This window comes from Furipterus horrens, unplaced genomic scaffold, assembly GCF_987537825.1.
Source record: "Furipterus horrens unplaced genomic scaffold, mFurHor1.1.pri manual_scaffold_17, whole genome shotgun sequence".
NCBI classification, from domain to species: Eukaryota; Metazoa; Chordata; class Mammalia; order Chiroptera; family Furipteridae; genus Furipterus; species Furipterus horrens.
In genome coordinates, this window is record NW_028327187.1 from 8096843 (window position 1) to 8121528 (window position 24686).

General features: G+C 39.9%; 1 protein-coding gene across 1 annotated transcript; it reads right to left on the reverse strand.

Annotated features, from left to right (window-relative positions):
- Positions 1-601: 601 nt before the first annotated feature.
- On the reverse strand, positions 602-16944 carry VSIG4 (V-set and immunoglobulin domain containing 4). The gene is made up of 8 exons (XM_090264345.1): positions 16748-16944; positions 13422-13778; positions 11986-12267; positions 7857-7919; positions 7243-7317; positions 4765-4869; positions 1663-1684; positions 602-1330 (listed from the first exon to the last, which is right to left on the reverse strand). Exons 1-8 carry the CDS (start codon positions 16800-16802, stop codon positions 1093-1095), a joined length of 1197 nt encoding a protein of 398 aa, XP_090120471.1. The 5' UTR covers positions 16803-16944; the 3' UTR covers positions 602-1092.
- Between the last annotated feature and the right edge of the window lie 7742 nt (positions 16945-24686).

Consider the following 24686-nt stretch of genomic DNA (forward strand, 5'->3'; position numbering starts at 1 on the left):
TGTTTAAGAACAGGTCCTCAGCAAGAATGATTTAAAAGTATATGCACATGTGTGCACATGTGTGCACATGTGCACAGACCACACAAGCACACTCACATTCTTATTTCCCTCTCCTAGTTGAGGAGAAAGACTTCTTTGCTCTGGACCTCAGTCCACATTGAAAGAAGGGACCCGGAGATAGGGATGACCTATAAAAAATACTACTATTTCATTTTTTTTAGGATTCCACGAAATGGAAATCCTTGAGGGTGGTGCATCCATACTTTGGAAAGAAGGGGAACCCTTTCTCTCTGCAACCAAAGTCTCCTGAGACAGAATAAAGGCTCCTTTTCTCAGGTTTTCAATTGACCTGGGAAAAGTCATGCAGGTGGACCTCACAGGATGATTGGGAAGGGAAGATTGGAAAGCATTTCAGTACTATTTTACCAGATTCATTGTGTTGTAGCTGGGCCCCCCTCTGAAATAAGGCAAGGGTGGCATGAATGGGAAGATGAAAAACCAGAAAACAAAGGTGCTATTTATACTCCCAGGTGACCATCTCAACTAGTCTCACTTTAATTATTCTTGGTAGGTGCTTGAAACCAGACAAATACAACCAAGGTTGCTATTATAATTAGATATTTATTGAGCATCAAATAGTATCAGAGCACTAGACTCACAGTGTAACAGCAGAACTTAACCCTGGCCTGTTACATGACAATTCCAACTTAAAACAATCTGGATTTGTAGAAAAGGAAGTGATTCTGGACATAATTGATCCCCTGAGCTGGCATTGCTGAGCCTTCCTCTGGTCTGGTGAGAAGAGGCCAAAGTTAAGTGGTGTCATAGTGCTATGGGAACTTCCCTCTGATGTTTGGAGAGAAGCAGGAGAAACCCCAGGCAGGGATACTAGAAAGTTCGGGGTACAACCCAGAAGCAGGTTCGCTTGTGTGCATGTGGCAACTTCTTAGGAAAACCAGTCACACTTAGGGGGGGATCCAAATATTAGCAGGTAAGACATGTTGGGCTCTCCAGGATGAGAAGGGGGTACCATGCAGAAAGTAGGGACTAAAAAGCAATTATGTCAGCAAACTCTGACTTACTAAGGCAGTTTTAGCAGACACTCTTGCCCTCAGTGGTCAGAAGCTCATGATCTGGGGAAACTGGGTGCAGCAGGCAAGTATAGTCACCGTTTATCCTGGCAATATTCTGGTACTCCTGGTCCAGGCAGGGTTCATCAGAGTAGTTGTTGCCCAGAGTCCGGGAAGCTGGCTCTTCACTGAAGCAGCCACTTTCGAAGACGACTGCCCTCATGGTTTCACCAGAGTCGCTGGCGTCCCTGGCGTTTACCCTGCGGCTTAAGAGCCCACCACACATAAGAAGGGACTTAAGGTAGGACTCTGATTTCCCACCCTTCTAGCCTAATTCTTGTCAACTGACCCACAGGCTGTCACCCATAGATTGTAGGAACAGAGCGCTAGTGGATCTGAATTATGCTCTGTGTTTGGTGGGCCATGACAGAACATTAGGAGGTGCTTCAGAGAGGGAATAAATCTGTGCCATGACCCCAAAGGCCCTTGGGCTTAGGGTTGTGTCTGTGCCAAACCCCGTTTCTTCCATGCCAGTGACCTATAGAATTGAGGGCAAGGAAAGAGAAGATAGAAGAGGAGAGGTCTATCTTACCTGAAGGCTTCATAGACATGCTCTAGAAAAGAAGGAGAAATCAGGTCATAAATCTCCATGGGGAGTGAACAAGGCTGAAGCCTGGACCTTGGGTACAAGTCAAAAGGCAGGGGAAGAGTAGACATAGAGGGGGATCTCAATAAATTCAGCTTTCCAACAATGGGGAAGGTGAGTTGAAACATAGGGATGTAGATTTGTCAGGGAAAAGAAGAGGACGCACAGTTGGTAAGTGTCCTCTTTGGCATACTCTGACTCAGGACACTGGGCTGGAGCAGTTGTTTAGTGTGGTGGGGTGAGGGACACTGGAACTGAATCCACTTTCTACCCTGGAATCTTGCCTAAGGTCCCCAGGGACTCCCTGTGGGAAACTTGGCAACCAGGCCAGAACCCAGACACTGAAGGGGCTGAATTAGTCTGATGTCAGGAACCATGGCCTATGCCATTCCCAAATGCACTCATCCCCACCCTGTACTCAGGAAAGGTCCAGAAACAAGTCCTGAAGTAGGTCACCATTGCCTCCTAGGAGAAATATCTATATTCCATGCAAATTTAAAGGCCAGTTTGGTACAAAGATGAATGTTTCTTGGTACTGTCCTCTAGGAGCGTATAATCTTTCAGTGATGCAACTAGGAATGTATGCATTACACCACAACAAATTAAAAGGGGCATGATGTAGCAGGCCTTCTGTCTTGTGAACGAGCCTTGTCTTTCCATGTCTTATCTACCCCATTGGTCTGATAGTTTTTGTACTTCAGGGGCTGTGTCTATAACATTTTTATATGCCCAGTGCCTGGCACATAGTAGGCACCCAGTAACTACATGTTGCATCAAATTGATACCCCAAGATTACCTCCCTTATAGAGAGGTAAAAAACAGGAATTATGGGAAGGCAATACAGGAAGGGAAAAATCATAAAGGTTTGAGGTGTACAGCCTACCTGCCTGTTTGGTTTCTGTGACTAGAAATGAAATTAGGTATAAGGGTGGTGGGGGTAGAGAAAATAAGCTAGATCCATGTTACAGAGGGCTTTTAATGAAATGCTACATTTTGACCTCTATTCCCTGGGCCATTAGGAGACCTGGAAGGCAAATAAACTATGGTTACAGTTTATAACCAGTCTCATCGAGACTATGATGAATGTTTTACTTTTAGTACTACTGTGGCCATTTGAGATATCTCCACTTCCATATAATCTTCCAAAACTAAATCAAGAAGAAGCAGAAAGCTTGAATAGATCGATAACAACTAGTTAAATTGAAGCAGTAATAAAAAAAACTCCCAGCACACAAAAGCCCCAGACAGAATGGCTTCACAGAACTTTACGAAACATTTAGGAAAGAACTAACACCTATCCTTCTCAAACTATTGCAAAAAACCCAAGAAGAGAGAAAACTCCCAAACTCTTTCTGTGAGGAATTATTATCCTAATTCCAAAAACCAGGTCAAGACACAACAAAGAAAGAAAACTACAGGCCAATGTCCACTTCTAAGTTTAGGCTCATGGTTCATAGCCATGCTAACTGGTCAAGACCACAGAGCTGATACTGGAGATTCAGAAAAAGGAGATATTCAAGGCTCCCTTTTCTTCTTTGATTGGAGAGATCCATGTGGAAATCGGACAATTTGGGAATAGGACTTGCTAGAGTGGAATAGACACACAATTGCAGGTAAAATAGCTAGTGCAGCACGTATTGAGCTGCAGCTAGATGTTACTTAGAAAACAACATCTAAATTCTCTTTTTCGTTCTCTGTTGGCTCATGGTTGTAAAATTCCCCTGACAAACAGCACCTCCGATCATGTCACTCCTTTTCTTTAAAAAATATTTTTTTTTGGGTGTCTTTTAGTGCTTTTGCAAGGCCTACAGAAAAAAAAGTGCAAATTCCTTAGCCTGTCATTCAAGACCTTCTATATCACGAATTAACTTTATTTTTCCCTGCATTTTCTCATTGTTCAGCTACATACATTTTCTTTATTGATAACCCCACTAACAGTTATCTTTTAAACCTTTATACCTTTACTCATATATGAGTGGGGACCCAAAAACCAGAATTACCTTCTGGAGGGTGGGCCCCTTGTAGTGGTACATGCTTCCACCACTAGGTGAGTGTTCTAGGAACCCATCTGTATCAGTACCAGCTGGTGTTGTTGTGAGAGACTATGTTTATCTTCAGTGAATCTTTTTTGAATACTCAGTGCATTTGCCCATTTCATGATGGGTGATTTACAAGTGCACCTGCCCACACCACACTGAGCATTCAGCAGTTTTTAACCAAAAGCGGCATGATCTCCATGCCCCTACCCTCCCTATTCACACTGTCTCACCCCAAGTGACCTTTTTTGTTTGTTTTCCCAGATGAAAAAAATCCTCAAAGGGAAATGTTTTGCTGATGTAGAAGAGGTGAAACAAAAAATGGCAGAAGCACTAAAAGGTACCAAAATCAATGTGTTCAAAACCTGTACTAAGCAGTGGAAAAGTGTCTTGATAGGTGTACTACATCGAATGGAGAGTACTTTGAAAGTGACTGAAGTTTAAACATGTAAGAATAAATACACAACTTTTTATAAATAAATTCAGTTTTTTTTTTAATACTACCCCTTTTAAAATTGTTTACATTCTCCAAGGCCTGGTCATAGTCCCACCTTCTTTTGAAAGTCATTGCTAATTACTCTAGCCCTAACTGACTTTACTGCCCTCTGGATCCCTTTGGCATCTATTGTATTGAACTCCAGGCTTTGAGTCCATAGGTTTTATTGCTATGTGTCATTATTGATAAACTCCATGCTTCTACATTAAACCCCCTAAATAAATTGTAAGCAACTGGAGGCCAAAAATTGTGACTTCTCTTTCTCTTTCATCCTCGTTAGACAAACCATTACAGAGATGGCTGTACTAGGCTGGGTACCAAAGATTTGTAAATTAATTTTTATAAGTTGTTATTGTTGGCTGCACGTTTGTCTGTATTTACCCTTATCCTCACTCCCAAATTAGGCTTGGAACTCTTTGAAATGCCTAACAAAGTGCCTGATACAGAGTGTATGCTCAACTATGCTGCTAAAATAAATGAATGACCAAGAGCCACAAAGTCATACTCATAACTCACCCATTTGGGACTTCTTCCTGTAGAAGATGATACAAGCCATGCTGAGGACCACCATACAGCACAGGGAGATGATAAGAATTATTGCAAAGATAGGAAGGCCCTTTCCTAGAAGGCAAAACAACACCAAGTGGTATTTGGTTAAAAATTTGTCCAGAAACAGAGATCCAAATAATCAGCTCAGACTAGCCCACACCTCTTTCTTTTCCATTTTCAATCTTCTCCTAAATTTCTCAGCTAGCCAGAGAGACAAACAAAATCCCACACCTATGATAAAAGCTTGAGAGAGGCTAGAGATTCATGTATAAACAAGTTCTTCCAAACCCACTGGTTGATGACTCATAGTCCTCATAGTCTTCCATGCTTCACAAAAATATTGAGTTTTGTTAATTACTTCTAACCACTCTCTGGCCAACTACTCAGGTTTCTTTTTCCTCAAAACATATTTCCACTAAGTCTCCTGGTTACGTATTTTAATCATGTCTACAAGCTGAAGGAAATAATTAAACTGGGCTTCTAGTCCTGGATCTGGTATTTACTTGCTGTATTGCTGTGGTAAGCAGAATATTGGTCCTCAAAAGGTGTTCACATCCAAATCCCCAAAATTGCTATGTTATTTTATGTTGTAAGGAGAAATTAAGGTTGCAGATTGATTTAAGGGTGCTAATTAGCTGACTTTGAGATGGGGGTATTATCTTGAATTATCTAGGTGGGCTTAATGTAATTACAAGGGTTTTATAAAAGTGAAAGAGGAAAACAGAAGAAGAGGTAGGAGTCAGAGAGATTTAAGGAAGCAACACTGCTACTTTTCAAAATGGTGTGAGGGTGTCAAGAGCCAAGAAATGTGGGTAGCCTTTAAAAGCTGGATAGGGCAAAGAAACTGATTCTGTCACAAAGGCTTAGAAAGAACACAGCTCTGCTGACAGCTTGATTTTAGCCAAGTGTGTCAGACCTCTGATTTCTATAATTATAGGATACTACATTTGTGTTATTTTAAGGCACTAAGTTTGGGGTGATCTTTATAGCATTCATAGAAAAGTAAATACAGTGACTTTAGTCAAATTCTTGACTAGGTCTTAATTTTACCATAATTTCAAGGAAAAGATTGCATAATGTCTAATGTACTGTAGCTACAATACTCTGAATCTAGGCAGACAGGGTCAAAGGATAAAAAGGGATAGGTAAAAGAATCCCCATGTTCTTAGAATTTGCTGCTGCAACTGGCTTTGTTTTCACCAGACCCCAAAATATTCTCTTAGAAATCTGGGATTTGTTTGTGGTCCTCAGATCTCTTGTTGGAGTTGAGAGAACCTAAGCTATAAACTGATAGATAAAAGAAAATTCTTCCTTGGAGGGAGTTAAGTAGTAAACAACTTGATAGAGGATGTAAGGCACAGACCCAGCATGTGAGAATCTCTATTCTTCACAGGGTTATCTTCTCATTTTCCCAAACGAACTCTCCAAGAGGTATCTTCTAATCCCCTTTCTCCCATTGGATATTGCCCTGGGAGAGGCATGCAGGTATGGAAGCCCTCAAACCAAAGGTGGCAATGCAAAGGTGGCACACCAAACAGGTTTAGGCTATGTTCAGAGATCTCCAAGAAGGTCTGCAACCAGGAGTGGACAAGAATAGGAGTATTAAGAAGTCCACCATTAATTATAGGCAGCCAGAGGATGAGATCAAGGGTGATAGTCATCAAACTAGTTAGCACAAACCAAAAAACAAACAAACAAACAAATAACAACAACAACAACAACAAACAGATGCCTATTGTAGACTAGGAGTCTTAAAGGTCTCTGGAAACACTAGACATCAACATCCTTTGTGAAGGACAATGGGGTGGTCTGGAGCATTCTGAGAAATAAGCCAAGGAAGCTCAGGTGATAATGAGGAGTTCAGCAGTTAAAGGAAGTATCAAATTATTAACTAGTATAAGTTATTTTATTATTTCAAAATCAATGAAGTCATACTAGTGCATACCAGCTCACGATCAGCTCCAGTTAAAACACAAAAGAACCTCTTTTTGGATTTGGATCTCTGAGATCATGACTTAAGAATCTTTGAAACTTTGGAGGAGTCAGAAGTCAGTTGCAAGCTGATTGATGATCCCTGGTGGAGAACTCCAGCAATGAGGTCCTTCCGTTACCCTTACCTGGCCTTTTCAGGAGAGCTGACTGAGGTCATGGACCCATTTCTGTTCTTTCTTAGAATGCTTGTAAAGTATGGCAACAAAGAATCAGCTAAGAACACATCTACCACTTCCCTCAACCCCACTCTGACTTTGCTCATCCCTGGATCTATATCTCTCCTTCCCCAGCCCGCCTACCCTTCTCATCTCCAGGGTCCTTGACCATTGTCTAAACCATAGCAGGTAGTTGTTGCAGAGTTGAATTTCTGTAGAACAAGGTATATTGTGGAAAGTGTCAGTTGCAAAGTTTAGAAGCAAAAAGAAAGGATAGAAATTGCGACATTGCCCTTACCTGGCTCAACACTGCTCTCCCCAAGGTAGCTTTGCACTTCAGTGGTCCAGCCCCAGGATGAGTTCACTGTGGGTGCTGATATGAAAACAGAGCATTAAGACCAGAGAACACTCTTCCATCCAGGAGCTGGGATGTGGAGAGCAACTGAAAAATTTGGGATCCTTCCCTGGACATCTGTGCTGAGCTTCCCAGAATTTCTGGCAATGTCATTGACCACTTATATTATGAGGTAAAGTACCTTAGTTTATTACTGTTGGTAGTGGGAAGAAGTTCCAAAGAGGGGAGGCAACATAGTCAAAATCCCACAGCAAATGAGACTATCAGCAGAATAGAAGTCTTCAGTTTTCTCTTTTCCCATGGGATTATTCTATTTCCTTCCTTTTGCTTCAGAAGTTTTCACAAAGAAAAGTATATATATTCATGGCTCCACTTTTTCATACTCCTTAAATCCTTGCTCTTTTTCTTTTATTTTTATTACATTATTGCTATGTTCTCTCTGAGGAACCCAGCGACCTCTTATTTACTATTTAATGGCATTGGCCTTCTCCCTTGGCTTTCACGACACCATTTCAATCAGACCTCTCTTAATTCAAAAGAATCCTAGTAAAACTTACTTTTCAAAGGCGACTGCATGGTTGTAGGTGCCTCAGTCTTGTTTTTTTGTGACTGTGAGGAGTCTGCAAAGGAAAAGGAGCTCAGTCAAGGTTCCTAGCACCCTTGAGCAAACAGTTGAATGACCTAGAAGAATTGGAAAGTAAGGTCCATAGTTGGACCTGTCTCAACAATTCTCTCATGATGGTAAAAACTTGTGTTACCTGTTTATACTTAAAATCATTCTGAGGCAGCATTATTAAGCCAGGGTTCATAGACACAAAAGAAATGTGTAGATAGAATGCAGAGGGTCTTTCAACTTGGAAACAGACTTTGTTTTTATTAATTTTAACTAATTTTTGGTTGTTTACTTTCTTGAGAGACTTAGGAAGTATAATAAAAAAGGTGGTTGTGGGTGTCAGTGGAAATGGTAGAGTAATAACCTCTGAATATTTACCTGTTCACAAAAGCAATAAAATAACTGGCAAAATTTTTATAATCAACTTCTTTTTCAGAATTTGGGAAATTAGCCAAATGTTTGCATCAACCCAGGGGGTATTTATGGAAGAGAAACACCCCATTCTTGTTAAAAACTTGCACATTACCTCTCAACAATCTAGTAGTAGCCTTGAAATAAAACCCAATTCCAGGTGCTGGAGCAAGCAAAACACATTTAATTCCCAAACAATTGTCTTTATTTGACTTGTGTAGCAGTTTCCTGAAAGATCTGATTCAAAAGGCATGTCTTTATTGATCAGTCGGTGCTAAAACTGTCCTCAGGGAGAAGAATTTGTCACACAGCTGCTTGAGGAAATGAATAACAGTTGACAGAAACAAGAACCTAACCAAAAAAACATTTTTTTTTCAAAAACTGAAGAATGGAGATATTCAGAGGGACTTTGAAAAACTCCATTTCCTAGGAATCTAGAGGGCCACACATATGCATAGAGCTGTGCACGTACTCAGGAAATACATGAGAAAGCCCTAAGGTTTTACTTTTGCCTAGCCTTGAGGCTCTGAAAAGCAGGAAATGAAGGCTGTAAGACAGTTATAAACTTCCCAGGTGGGTGTATAATACATAATTTTAAAAAGTAATAGAGCCCTGCCCTGGCTGCTGTGGCTCAGTGGATTGAGCGTCAGCCTGCGAACCAAGTGTTGCTTGTTCAATTCCCAGTCAGGGCACATGCCTGGGTTGCACATCAGGTCCCCATTTGGGGGCACAAGTGAGAGGCAACCGCACAGTGATGTTTCTCTCCCTCTCTTTCTCCTTTCCCCTCTCTCTAAAAATAAATAAATAGCCCTGGCTGCTGTGGCTCAGTGGATTGAGCGTCGGCCGCCAGTGAACCAAGTGTCACTGGTTCGATTCCCAGTCAGGGCACATGACTAGGTTGCACGCCAGGTCCCCAGTTGGGGGCGCGTGAGAGGCAACCACACAGTGATGTTTCTCTCCCTCTCTTTCTCCTTTCCCCTCTCTCTAAAAACAGATAAATAAAATAAAATAAGCTTGTTAAAAATAAATTAATATAAAAAAAGTAATAGAGCCCTTTAGTAAAGACAGTGAAATTTCTTGGTTCCAGGTACTTAAGGAAATCTTTATTCAATTATCACATTGCCATTAGGGTAGCCTAATAACGATTTAGTGGCCATTATGACAAAGAATGTAGAAGACTATACAGAATAAGTTCAGAATAGACATGAAATGAAAAAAAACAGCAGCTAGTATAACAAGCAGTGCCAACAACAAGCCCCGGTAAGAGAGAGATAAAAGAATTTCAGATTTCCAGAGTTGTCATATTACATTTAAAAAGTCCAGTTTTCAAACAAAATATGAGACATACAAAGAAACTAGAAAGTATACCCCATAAACAGGTAGAAAATAAATAGAAATAGTTCCTGAGGAAACACAGATAGATATTGGAAGTACCAGAAAAATATTTTTAAACAATTATTTTAAATATGTTTTAAAAACTAAAGGAACTATGTCTAAAGAACCGAGAGAATGAGAACAATTCAAACCGATTAGAGAAAATCAATAAAAAGACAAATTATAAAAGAGGAACCACCTAGAAATACTGGAGTTGACAAGCACAATAATTGAACAGAAGAAATTACTAGTGGGGAGAAAAAATGTACTAGAGCAAATTTTAACAGGCAGAAGAAAGAATGAGTAAACTTGAAGATATGATAATTGAGATGAGCCACTTCAAGAAACATAAAAAAGAAGATGAATGACAGAAATGAGCAGCTCCTTAGAGATTCGTAAAACATCATCAAGTATACCAAAATACAGGTAATGGGAGTTCTAGAAAAAAAAAGATTAAAAAAAAAGCAGACATAATATTTTATTTTTTAATCCTCACCCAAGGATATGTTAATTCATTTTAGAGACAGGGGAAGAGGAAGAGAGAGAGAGAGAAAAAAAAAACCCATCAGTTTCAATCAGTTGTCTCCCATATGCATCTTGACCAGGAATAAACCTGCAATTTTTTGGTGGATGGAATGATGCTCCAACCAACTGAGCAACCTGCTTAGGGTAGATACATTTTATAAAATAATGTCAAGGAATTCAAATGTTATGAAAATTATTAATCTTAAGATAAAGAAGCTTAATGAACTCTGGGTAGGAAAATGATCCAAACCTAGACACATAATAAAAGTCAAAGCTTAAAAAAATATATCGAAAGCAAGAAGAGAAAAGCAAATCATAATAAAAAGCAATTCTCGATAAGATTAATTGCTGATTTCTCACTGGAAATAATGGAGACCATAAGACACTGTAATGACATATTTAAAGTACTTAAACAAAACAACTGTCCATCAAGAAGTTTATATTTGTCAACACTACCTTTAAAAAAATGAAGAGGAAATTAAGATACACTAAGATAAACAATAGCTTGGAAAATTTATCACTACTAGATTTGCCTTATGAGAAATTTTAATGAAAATTCTTCAGGCTGAAATGAAAAGACACCAGATAGTTATTTGAATCAATGTGGAGAAATAAAGCATCAGTAAAGAAAAGTGCATAAGTATAGATTATAAATGTATTTTTGTAATACTTTTTTCTATCTCTTTTATAAGACACCTACATAAAGCAATAACTATAAGTCTATGTTCATGTGATTATAATGTATAAAATGTAATCTATTACAATCACAACATAAAAGAAGAAGAATATAGTTATATAGAAACAAAAATTTGGAGACCTTCTGGTCAAGATGAAGGCATGGGGAGACAAGCTTCACCTCCTCACACAACCATAGAAAGAATTACAACCAGATCTCAAAAACAAATAACACCAGAACCATCAGAAAATTGAGCTGTATGGAAGTCTGACAACCAAGGATTTAAAGAAGCCACATTCATCCAGACAAGTGCCTTTTCTACATAAGCTATGCTACTAAGGCAGAAAGTCAAAGAAGCTCTACCTAATACACAGAAACAAACACAGGGAAGCTGAAAATTGAGGAGGCAAAGAAATATGGCCCAAATGAAACAATAGAACAAAACCCCAGAGAAAGAACTAAATAAAACAGAGAGAGCCAACCTATCAGATACAGAGTTCAAAACACTGGAAATCAGGAAGCTCAGAGAACTCATTGAGTATGGCCACAAAATAAAGGAAGAAATGAAGGATACACTAAGTGAAATAAAGAAAAATATACAGGGAACCAACAGGGAAGGGAAGGAAGCTGGGATTCAAATCAGCGATTTGGAACAAAAGGAAGGAGTAAGCAATCAACCAGAACCGAAAGAAGAAACAGGAAATTAAAAAAAAAAAATAAGGGGAGACTTAGGAACCTCTGGGACAACTTTAAATGTACCAACATCTGAATCATATGGGTGCCAGAAAGAGAAGAGGAACAGCATTGCATTGTATCTGGCAAATACTATGTACCTAGTAAGTGTCACTTTTCCATTTACTATACTTTATCTACTTAACCTACAGCATGACAGGCATTATCTTCAGTCCTATTGTGCCCAGTCCAGAATTTTTCTTTCTTTGTGATTGTACAACCAGTACTTTCCAGCCCCCAGCTCCCCGCCGCCCCACATCAATCTCTCTTCTTTGGAATGAAGATACTCTCTACTGAGGTATAATTGGAATAAGGTTGTCCATTGAGAGGTTCACCAGGAGAGAGTGTTGCTCACCTTTGACCACAAGCTTCACAACATCGCTGCGCTGCTCAGAGCCTACCCGGCCCTTGGCAGTACAGAAATAGTAGCCTGAGTCAGCTACCACTGCAGCCTTGAAGAGCAAGGTACTCAAGGTTGTTACTATGATAGGTTCTTGGTCGTTAATCTGTTCCCTGTACCAAACATAACTGATGGGAGGAGAACCTTGAGCCTGGCATTGAAGGCTAATCCTCATTCCCTGGAGCACTGTGAAGCCAGAGCCACTGCCAGTCGTCACTGTGGGCTTGGAAACAGAGACTGCAAAGGGAAGACAAGAGAGGAGTTACAAGAATATAGGAACACAATGTTGATTCATCCTTTCTGGGTACAGGGGTATGTTTGTATCTGCAAAAGGAACTAAAATGGGCTCCTGACTGGGGAGAAAGGCAGCAAATAGGACAATATAAATAAAAACAGAGGCCACCCTCCCCGCGATACCCCCACTCTTATTAGGGATTTCTGGACCCAAGGGTAGGTAGGACGATGACCATGTCCAGCTTGAAGCAGCTAGAGGAACTCGAGACCTTTGCCCATTGTCCTTTATAAGATTATAAAGGGTCTTCAGTCTGAGGGGAGGAATTTTTATTTTTTTATTGTTACAAAAAATAAATTAATTAATTTATAAAAAGAATAATATAGGAAAGGGTGAAGCCAAGGAACTTATATGCACGAGCCATGGACATAAACTAAGGGGGGTGAGTAATCAATAAAATATACTTGCAAAATAAAATAAAAATTGCTTCCTTTAGAAGATTAGGTACTGTTTTGCATTATCTGGGTCTTTGGATTATCTGGAGCTAAAAATCAACTGACTTAAAAATAATATCTTTTTTTAAGCTCAAGTAGAGTTTTTGCATTATCTACGGTTTTTGGATTTTAAGGGCACATATTTGTAAAACTGTCAAGCCAACAAAACTTATCTTGGCTAAGCCCTGTAACCCTTTCCCCAGAGCTTCTCTGACAGCATCAATTCTCCAATATCCTGATAAAATATACTCATTTTTATGAGTTTTAAGACCCAGAGCCCAAGGAGGGCAACGAGGCTACGGATGCTAGAATTTCTAGGACACTTGAAATAGTAGAGATTTGAAAGCCAGGAACACTTCCCAACGCTTTTAAAATTATGCCATGAAATGCACATGGACAACAGTGTGGTGATTGCTAGGGAGAGGGGAGTATAAGGGGACTAAATGGTAATGGAAAAATACAATAAAGATTAATTAATAAATTATGCCATGAAAGTGATGACCCTGAGGGTACTCTGCGTGTCCATTTCCTCTGATTAGCACATATAACTAATGAGAGACTATGTACAGGTTAAGAAATGTCTCTGGGTTTCTCAGGGTTTTCTAAGATTATAGTCCTCTATTAGGTCTGCTTATCAGTGCTTTCCTACCCCCACAGTGACTCACGTTTCTGGACGCGGAGCTCAATGATCTCATCTTTCACCACTTGCTTGCCATCAGGGGTCTGCCAAGTGACTTCACAAGTGTAGTGGCTCCGGTCATCCATTCCCAGGGTCTTCAGTTGGAGGGACACATCTCCTAGAACCTCATTGTTCACATGCAGGCGGCCCCGGTACTTTGCTTGCTGGATATGATCTCCAGAGAAGTCACGTAAGAAGATGGTGATTGGGTCAGAGTCACGTTGTACCAGCCACTTTACTAGGACTTGGGTGTAGCCTTGCAGAGGACCATAGGTGCAAGGAATATTCACATCCCCTTTCCAAGGCCCTATCACACTCTCAGGCACTTGAAGGATGGGTTGGCCTGAAGATGGGGAACAGAGGAAGAATGCACACATTGATGACACACCCACTTGGGAGCTAGGTTGGCTCTTTTCCACTAATCTCCTCCCAGCCCTCCCAAATATCCTTCCCTTTCTCTTAAAAGTATTTTCACACTGCCCTCCTGAGAAACAAAGTAGCATTCTGCTGTAAGGACATCTGGAGCAGCTAAAAATGCCTTTGTCTATGTGTATGTATGTCTTCCTGCTAACTGAGGGGGAACTGCAACACCATAGATCCAAGGGCTTTTAGAAACCACTTAGCTGCATTCCTTCATGGCATAAGTGAGCAAGGCTGAGGTTCAGAGAGAGATGCTTATCTAAGTTATACAGATAGTAGGAGCAGAGCTGGGCTTGGAGGCCTAAAATAAAAGCTTTCAGAAGCTATACTGCCTTCTTACCTTCTTAAGTTATTAAACTTATTAAGGGTTGTGGGCTTCAGTAGTGGCCAAAGACAGCAACCTCTTACCTAGGCCTACTTGACATAGTTTAAAGCAATGTTACTTTAGGGCTAGATAATATCCCCTGAATGCCTGAAAAAGAATTCCCCCATCTGCTGGCTACTTTCTAAATTGCCTTTCCTAGAACTTTAAAGCCTTGTTCTTTTTCCTCAGGAAATAATTTAATTTCCTTCAAATATTGTCTCCCCTCCGAAGAAAAACCAGGGCCCATACTGAATTTAGCGGCTTGGTTGGAAAAGGGTTTAAGTTGAGAAAGAGGGAACAGTACTGGGGCCCACTATGGTCCAGGACCTAGACTTATAAAAGCAAAGGTCGAGGGCCTGTGTAATGGTCCTAATGAAAGGGAATACCTAGTTTTCTGGGTGTGAGCCCCCTTTATAGAACTTAGACTGGGTCCCTTTTTGAATCTTCTTTCTCTCACCACTGCAAAAACGGTGATAGCTTCCCATGAAGATATCCCTTGTGTCTGGTCACTTTCCCTCCTAGATAGAAGACTAACTTAAATAATAGATGTTTATACAATTTAAATGTTTGGATTTATTTCTATTATGATTATTTCAACATGTGTCTTAACAGATGATTCTGGCCCCTAGAGGCTTTATAGAAGTGAAGCCACAGTCTTACTGAGCTGTCCACCTGGGAGGGCCCTTTGAGGCCAGTCAAGCTCAAGCTAGTCTCCCAACTATACAGATAAGTTGGGGACACTAAGATGTAGGGAGAGGGAAGGCATCTTTGGTCATTCAGTATGTCCTAAACCTCGGGTCTATAATGTAAGACCTACCACTCAAGCCCTGGCTGCTGTGGGTCAGTGGATTGAGTGGCGGCCTGCGAGCCAAGTGTCACTGGTTCGATTCCCAGTCAGGGCACGTCAGGTTGCACGTCAGGTCCCCAGTTGGGGGCGCGAGTGAGAAGCAACCACACAGTGATGTTTCTCCCCCTCTCTTTCTCCTTTCCCCTCTCTCTAAAAAAATAAAATAAATAAATAAACAAACAAACAAATAAATAAATAATTAAAAATTAAAAAGACCCACCACTCAAATGGAAGCCCTGCTCCCAAGTGTAGAGGACCTAACCGTCTGAGGAGGAAACATTACACATATGAACTCACATGCATGCCCACACATGATTTAAAGTTAACATTTGCAGAATATTTCCATTAGTCCCAACCCTGCCTCTACAAGTCCCACCTCAAACCAACATATTTGAACAAGGTAGGAAAGTGTACTCTAAAACATGTTAGAAAATGAAAATATTGTAGTTGGACAAAGAGCATTATTTTTAGGAGCATTAATTCTGCCACTAATGCTTTTCCCTCTCAGGTCACTTAATTTTAGCTTGAGGTTCTTGAATTTGACGGATCACAGAACCCCAAGATAGGAGAGTCTAAAGTGAGTCAGCTATGAAAAGCTGCATTCTTTCTGACCATACAAAGGACACCAAGCTAACACCATCCAGCCTCTCATTGAAAGAATATGGAACAATCAGGGGTTCAGCAAGAACCCTTTTGACCTATCATGGGTTGCATTTAGCTATTACTTAGTGTTCATTTCTTAAAAGGCTATCTCAGTTCTCAAGGATATAAATAAAGGTGGAGGAAAACTCAAGGAAATAATGCTACTATGGGATAGTCAAATCTCTTTTGGGATATGTGTCCAGCATTAAGCTCCCTCAACTAGCCCAGACAAACTGGGCCATTTCCACAGGGAAGAGTTACTCCAGAAGGTAGTAAGAAAGCAAGTTCTGTGAAGACCAGTTGAAGGATCTGGGGCTGTTTAGCTTGGAGCAGAGTCAAGAGGACATGATGTCTATTCTCATAAATGTAAAGGGCTGTCACAATATAGAAGGGAACAGCTATGATCAGTGTGTCTACAAGAAATAGAGCTGGGACCTTTGTATAGAAGTAACAGGGAAGTGGATTTAGTTCAACATGAGGAAGAAATTTCTAATAGTTGGAGTTGCTCCTCTATAAACTAGATGGCCTGGAGAAGAAGTGAATTATCAGCCGCTGAAACTATGTGAACAGATATTCTGAACACTTGATCATTACAGTGAAGGGTGGATTTAGGTTACTTTTAAGGTCCCATCTAGCTTTTCAATAGCATTCCTTCTGTAGGAGATATGTGTATTAACAGGGATCAAATTCTGAAGTTACAATGATAAAATTTAAGTTGAAAGACAGATGCAGGAGAGATTTGGGTGGCACTTGGCACCTTCTGAAGTCGCTGAGATAAAGCAAGTACTATAAAATTATATGGATAATTTCCAAGAGAGGATCCTTTTCAATTTCTATGCAAACTTACCTCCTGGCTTCTTCATTAGCCTTCAACTATCTCCTTGTCTTCTGCCCAAAGCTGAGAGTCTGCAGCATTGTCTAAGAAACTCACCTGCTCAGCAGTAATAGGATTTCCTCAGTAGGCACTCAATCCTACCTCCCGTCCCCGGCCTTTTGCCTGTGTCAGCAGTGGCATCCAGGCCACCATTTTCTGCCTTACCATAGGTGACCACAATTAGGTGGCCCAGGAATAGCAGGTCTAGTAAGAGCCCCATCACAGCCAGAGCCACTTCTGTCCTTTCTTCCAGCCTCCTGCTGTCAAAGAGTCTCGAATTCCTGATTGCTGCCAGAGTCCGTGCCTGCTCAGTTCCTTTCCTTTCCTACGTCTCTTACTTGGACTCCCAGTCCCAACTCACATTTCCCTTTCTTCCCTATTTAAGCACAAGTCACATGAGCATTCCCCTCCCTCCTCTGCCTGGGGTTAGAGGTTTGGTGGTGAGCCAAGCAATTTCTCCCCCTGCTAGGGTATTGACTTGACTTTCTCTGGAGTCAATTGGATCCTCCGGTCTTTGATCTTCCAGGATGTGTTTAGTTTGGGTTTCCTTCACAAGACTTAGAGGTTGTGGGTGACCTTTGGGATGAATCTGTTTTTCGTTCTGGTGGGCCTAGGGAGAAAAGATCCACATTGCTGGCCTATGTAATATTCAACATCATACTGTTAACTACTGTCTGCTCAGCTGGATAAGGCTGTCATGGGGGAACATACCCCCATATCTCATATTGAAAAAAGTGCTTTAGAAATATTTTCAATTACACTTTCCATTCAATATTTTTTTGTGTTCATTTCAGGTGTACAGCATAGTGCTTAATCATACACTTTACAAGCACTCCCCTTAATAGTACTAGTACCCACCTGGCACTATGCATAATAATTAGAATATTATTGACTATATTACCTATGCTCTGCTTTACATTTGTGTGACTATTTTGTAACTTTCAGTCTACTTCATAGTCCCTTTACCTTTTTCACCGAGTCCATCACCCTCCACCTCCAGCAACCATCAGTCTGTTCTCTGTATCTATGAGTCTGTTTCTGTTTTGTTTGTTTTGTTCTTTAGATTATACATATAAATGACATCATACAGTACTTGTCTTTCTCTAACTAGATTATTTCACTTAGCATAATACTCTTTATGAATCACTTTCTTCTACAGCTCCAGCTCTTTGGTGAGAAAGGTTCCTATTAGTGCTCATTAAGTATCTTTCATTTATTTCTTAAGGGAAAGTTAAATTTTTAGGTTGAACTTTTCAATGACTTTAAATTGATACAGACCCCTGACCTACAAGAGAACGACATTAAGCTTCCTAGGAAACTTAATTGCTTCTCTTCACAGGCCTCTGAGTGATTGTAAGTCCACCAGCAGTCTACGTCTAGATTTTGCACTGTTCACAGTCTACTAAGCTTCAAAAACATGAACACCTCCAAAAGGAGAAATGCATCCAACAAACTTATCCTGATTTGTAAATAACATCTAATCTCAGTTTTCTTTTTAATTAGAGGGTAACAGAGGCTTTGATTGGAGGAGGGGTGAGCTTTACAGAGAGATGGACTAAGACCCCAGAGAGAGACATCATTTCCTCCATATGTTTGCCAAGGGGTGGTTACATACACATGATCTGGTGCTCTGCAAGGGCTAAGAGGAGATTTTAGCATTTTAACCCTTGCCATTATGATATGGAATTCTGTCAAGACACTCTGCTTCCCAAATTCAAGCCCTCTTGTCCGGTTGTCCCTTTCTTTTTGTTACTTCATTCAGTCTACATCATTGGAACTTCTAGTCATTCTCTCCTATTAGGTCCTCATTCAGGGAAACTCGAACTTTCAAGAATCCACTATTTATATTTTCCAACCAACATCTTACCAGAAATACCAACATACATCTACACACATACATGCACAGATGCGCACACACACACACACACACACACACCTTTCCCTCTACATGATAAAGATCTTAAAGACCATGCCCCATTACAATGATGTCAATTTCTCTCTGGCTTGATGGATGCATATTTTTAAAAAAATGCCCTGTTGTCTCTTATTAGAACCTCCTGGATATGAAGATAAATAAATATCCATGGGGACAGCATTTTTCTGGTGAAGGCTTCTAGTCCTGCAGTGAGCTCAGTGGACCTCTTGAGCAAGAAGAACACTGAAGGGGAAGTCAGGACTCCAAGAGACAGACCTGGTTCTGCACTTCCTTCATTCTGAGACTTTGGCTGAGTTATGTCTCTCTGAACCTCAGCTTCCCTAATTTTAACAGGAGCATTATTAGACTTCTTGTTTGTATCTTTTCAGATTAAAAAAAAATTAAACTATACTATCCTTACAATAGCAACTATTGCAATGGTAGCTGCTATTTCTTTTTTATTATTTGTTCAAAATTTATTGATCACTTTTCATGTACCAGGCAAGGAGCTTGCTCTCTAATGGTAAAATATCAAGGAAACTGAGGCACAGACTGGTAAATGACTTATCCAGTGAGATAGAATTAGCTAGGTACTGGTAAATGCGGGACTTGAGATGGAGAGAGGGCAGGGTACAACTAACTCATCATAAGTAAAGTCCCTTTGATTGAAGGGTAAGTCTGCATACAGAAATATGAAATCTGTTGGCAAAAAGGTTAAAATAGTTTTCAATATTTTTTTTTCTTTTTTCTTTTCTTTTTTTAAGTTAGAGCTTTCTCCTCTCTGTCCATGTGGTGATGGCATTCATTGTGTGAGATAGTCACCAGTGGCATTGCCATAGAAGGCAGAAGCAGAGATGGCGGTTCCTGGACATATCTTGTTTTTCCTGGAGAGTAACGCATATACTACTGGAAGTACAGATGTAGCTCTTTGAACTGAAGATATTAGATGTTATCTTGTTTCTCCTGTATGTCTTTCTAAAAGTTCCTGTTGCCCTTACTTGTTAACTCCGAAAAACTGTGTTCTGAAAGAGGCCACAACAGTTTACATCCAGATAGAAGATATGTACATTGACCATTCTAACCAACACATACGTGTTATCAAATGATTTCAACAGATGGAATTATGCCCTTGCTGTGCCGTTGTTGTTCTGCTTCATTGTATGCTTCAGTGAGCTTTCGAGTTTATACAAGAGACTAAAGAGCAAACACTGGTTGCAGGAACGCTAGTCTTTTGGGTAGTCTGCTACACGTGACACACTAAAAGTTTTCAATATTTATCATGATTGAATTCATGTGTCATAATCAATGAAGCCCCTACGTGATGACATCTCTACACTTGCTTTTAAAGGCTTTGGGCATGCCACCAGTCTTCCCAGATACAATAACTGTAACTAGTTTGAAGTCCCAGTCTAGCACTGGGGATCATACAAAAATTCTTTAATTAAGTCCATGAACTTTAATTGTACAGCATATTTCTACATGTAAATTTTGGGAAAAAATACTCTTCTAACTCTTATTCACAAGAATCAAATAAGTTATAGATAACACATAAATTAAAGAATTTGTTACTCTCTCTATATATTGTTTTGGCTATACAATGGTGAAAAGTTTCACACAGACATATTTCTTAAGTTATCGACACAGTATACAGATGTATACAAAGACATCACATTTAGACTTGTGTATACACCCATCCAATGTACAATACCTAATTGCAGATATGAACCATGTAAGGCAATTTCTTTTTTTAACTTTATTTTTATTGTTTACGCTCTTACAGATGTCCCAAATTTCCCCCTTTGCCCCCCTCCATTTAGCTCTGTGTCTATGGGTTATGCATGTATGTTCTTTGACTTTTGTGATAATGACACATGATCTTTGAAGGAATGGGCAGAGTCCATGAAAAACTATCCATTTCAGGTCTGACCACTTGTTTCAGTGATACTCTTTGTGATGAAGTTATTTCAGTAGTCGTGATGTCTATTTCACTGACAAAAAGCAGTAAATAATTACAAACACAGACTCATATACCCAAGCAGAACATAAGCAGACAATACATGCATACTCATATAAACACAGAGAGACACATATATAAACATTAACCCAAAGATTCATAAAAAGATAGGCATATGTGTTTAAAAAGCAAAGTAACTGGGGAAAGAAGAGGAAGGGTCTAGTCAAGGAACAAGTATAAAGGACCCATGGACATGGACAGCAGGGTGGGGACTGACTGGGAATGGGGGGGGGGAGTAGCGGAGAGCAATGGGGGAAAAATTGGGACAGCTGTAATTGAACAACAATAAAATAAAATAAACTCTAAAGAGAGAATTTACATTAATTTTAATCTTTTTAAAATTTATTTTTATTTTTAATTTTTAAAGTATATTTTATTGATTATGCTGTTATAGTAGTCCCAATTTCTTTCCCCTTTGCTCCCCTCTTCCCAGTACCCCTCTTTCCCCCATCAATTCCACCCCCCTTAGTTCATGTCCATGGGTCATGCATATAAGTTCTTTGGCTTCACCCTTTCCTATGTTATTCTTAACATCCCCCTGTCTATTTTGTACCAACCGATTATGTTTCTTAGTCCCTGCACCTTTTCCCCATTTCTCCCCCTCCCTCTCCCAGCTGATAACCCTGCAAATGATCCCCACACCTATGATTCTGTTCCTGTTTTGGTTGTTTGCTTAGTTTGTTTTTGTTTTTATTTTTTAGGTTCAGTTGTTGATAGTTGTGAGTTGCTGTCACACCTGTTATGTTGTAAGAGACGGAGCCTTAGGTATTCATCAGTATAGGGCGACATGTTGTGGTACTGTATGTGGGGGAGGGGTCAGAGAGAGAGCAATGCCACTTGCTCAGCACTTGCCTTTTTCCCAGGCACTTCTCCCACTTCCATATGGGACTGGAGCCTCTTTAGCTGTTGCCCTGGCCCATGTTCCCAGAGTGGGTGGGTCTGGGGACATTCTAGGACCGTGAGGGCCCTTTAAACAAGTGGACTCTGCTGAGAGACTGGCAGTTTCTTTTTGCGCCTCAATCTCCACTGGTTTGCACAGTCAGAAGCAATGAGGCTTTATTGTCCCCGGCGCTGGAACTGTGAACTGTGCAGTCTGGTCTGGTGCTGGAAGTGCTCCCCAGGGGTCCCTCTCAACTTTTTAAAATGTTTGACTGCACTTTCTGCCGGCCTGCCGCTGCTGCTGCTCTCTCCACCACCACATCCCACCACCACACCATGTCCTCTCCGCCCTGGCTCCATCCCTCCTACCTGTCTGGGTGAGTATTTCTTCTTTATATCTTTGTTTGCTGGACTTCCATGCAGCTTGATTTTCTGGAACTTCTGGTTGTCTCTAGTTTTGAGGTAGTTGTGTTCCTTCTTAGTTGTGGAGGGAGACGCAGCGTGTCTGTCTAGGCCTCCATCTTGGCCGAAAGTCACATTAATTTTAATCTTAAGTGTATGCTTAACCAATACACATTATGCACAGTTTATTAAAGTTTAAACTCAATTGTAAATTGGCGTAAAAAACTCATGCTTTTTATGTAATAACTGTAGGTAAGTATATAATCTTAGATGTAATAAAAACCTGTTTACCAAAAAAAGTAAAAAGCAAAGTAACAATAACAAACCTCACACATTAAGGGACTGGGGAAGGAAAGCAATTCACTTATACAATGGGAGTATAGAGGTGCTAACAAACTCCATGGAGTTTAGTGGTCTAAGAAAGCTTCCCTGAGGAACTAGAGTGTGGTGTGGGCTGGAACCTTAGATCTGGATAGCATTGTAGAATCAAAAGGGGTGGAAAAGAAATATAAGGAGAGAGAGAGGAGAGAGGAGAGAGAGAGAGAGAGAGAAAACAAAAAACAAACAACCCAGAAGTAGCACAGGCAAGAAAACTTCTGGTTAAAAGGAAGAAACTCTGTTAGACTTTAGCTTGGTGTATATGTAGAAAGGTAGGGAGAGGAAAAGCTTGGAAAGGTTGTGGAGAGTTTTGAAGACCATGCCAAGGTGCCTAAACTTTATCTTAAAGTCTTCTATGGGAAGGCTTCTTTTTTTCCCCTTCAGAAACCTATTTTTAAACATTTACCCACATACTACTGCTTTCGACTCTTCAAATCCACATTAAGCAAAACAACTCTGATTTTATCTGCTACACCTGTTGGGATTCTAACATGTTATTTTCCTGAAAGGAATCTATGGCTTTGATGATTTGAAAATTATAGACCTCGCTCACTCTTAACAGTCCTACTAAGTCTGACTATACAAGGTTTTGGTACCAGAACACAGGCATAACTCTAAGGCACATAGTAGGTACTGAACAAATGCATATTATGTACCTTTAATGTTTCTGACACTGTTCTAAGTACTGGGTATATATCAGTGAGCTAAACAGACATGTTATATTACTGTTGATTATTTTCTAATGGAAAGTGATAGTTATTAAACAAACAAACAAACAAACAAAAAACCCAAACAGATACATATGGAAAAACAAAAACATATATGATATGGCTCAGCCATGAAGTTCTTGTACAAAACACTGAATCTTGTTCTCACCACCAAAATTATCCATGAACTTACTGAGAAGAATGGAGGTGTGGGATCAAATGAGAGCTAGATTCTCATCTGCTATAGAATATAGAAAAAGATTAGCAATATAAGCATGTTAGCATTTGGAGTCACTCTCTCCCCCCAAAACAGTTTAAAGGTTTGGAATTATTGTCTCTGAAGAAAGGAAAATGTTTTAACAAGAATCATAAAACTATTTGATTGATTTGATTATATGCATATTTAACTAGAAACGTGTGTGTAGTATATAATGTTTCAGGTGATGATGAGTATCATGAAGTTAAAATAAAGCAATGCTATAGGACAGAAACCGTGGTAGGCAGAATACTGGACGCCCCAAGATGTCCACATGCTAATTCCCTGTGAATATGATAGTTTACATGACAAAGGGTAATTAAATCTACAGATGGAATTAAGGTTGCTAATCAAATGGCCTGAACATAGATATCAATTTGTATTATATAGGTGGTGTCAAGGTAATCACAAAGGTTCTTAAATGCAGAAGAGGGAGACAGAAAGGTCAGAGTTAGAGGAAAATGTTAACTATGGGGGAAAAAATACACAGAGAGGTACAACATTGCTGACTTTGGAGATGGAGGAAGGGAGCCTTGAGAAGCTAAGGGCAAAAATTGGATTAACCTCTAGAGCCTTCCAAAAAGGAATGTAGCTCTGCTGATATCTTGATTTTAGCTCATAAGATCTGTGGCTGAAAAACCAAAAAATAAATAAATAAATAAATAAATAAATAAATAAATAAATAAAAATAAATAAATAAATAAAAATAAAATAAAATAAAAAAAAGATCTGTGGCAGACTTATGAACTCCAGAACTGTGAAGTGGTACATTTGTGTTGTTTTATGCCACTAAATTTGTGATAATCGTTTATGGCAATGATATAAAACTAATACAGAGAGTACCAAGGTGGCATGCACTCTCTGAGGAAGTGATATTTGAATAGAGACTTGAATGAAGTGACGGAGGAAGCTTGACAGATATCTGGGGAAAGACAATTCCAGGAATGGAGGTGTGTAAGTGGGAGGTCCTGAAGAGGGAGCACGGCTGACAGAGCGAATGACGTGGAGAATTGGTAGAGGACGTGATGGGAAAGGGAATAGCTGAGGGGGAATATATTATGTAGGGTCTTGTAAATCATTTAAAGGATCTTTAGCTTTTACTCTGAGGTAAGAAATGAGTAGAGGAATCTGAACATAGGGATGGCATGATCTGATTTGTGTTTTAAAAGGATATTTCTTCACTTAACATAATACTCTCCAGTTCCATCAACTATTATGCTAAGTGAAATAAGCCAGGTGGTGAAAGACAAATACCATATGATCTAACCTGTAAGAGGAACCTAATGAACAAAACAAACAAGATAGAACCAGAGGCATGGAAACAGGGAACAGAGTGACAGTGACCAAAGGAGAGGGGGAGGGAGAGAAGGGAGGAAAGAAGGGGAAGGGTCTAGTTAAGAAACATGTATAAGTGACCCATGGACATGGATGATTGGATGAGGATTGACTTTGGGAGCGGAGGTGAGGTGGATGGGACAAGGTAGAGCAACGGCAGGGTGGGGGTGGATTGGCACCTATAAAAGAATAATTTTTAAAAAAGATTTTTCGGACTC

Bases quoted from the DNA above. Each gene is read 5' to 3' on its own strand.
- VSIG4 (XM_090264345.1), bottom strand. From the start codon at position 16,802: ATGGGGCTCTTACTAGACCTGCTATTCCTGGGCCACCTAATTGTGGTC. The intron at 7,920-11,985 runs GTGAGCAACACT...TTTCCTTTGCAG, and splicing joins TGTGAAGCTTGTGGTCAAAG to ACTCCTCACAGTCACAAAAA. The intron at 4,870-7,242 runs GTAAGGGCAATG...TTTGCCTTCTAG, and splicing joins GGAGAGCAGTGTTGAGCCAG to GAAAGGGCCTTCCTATCTTT.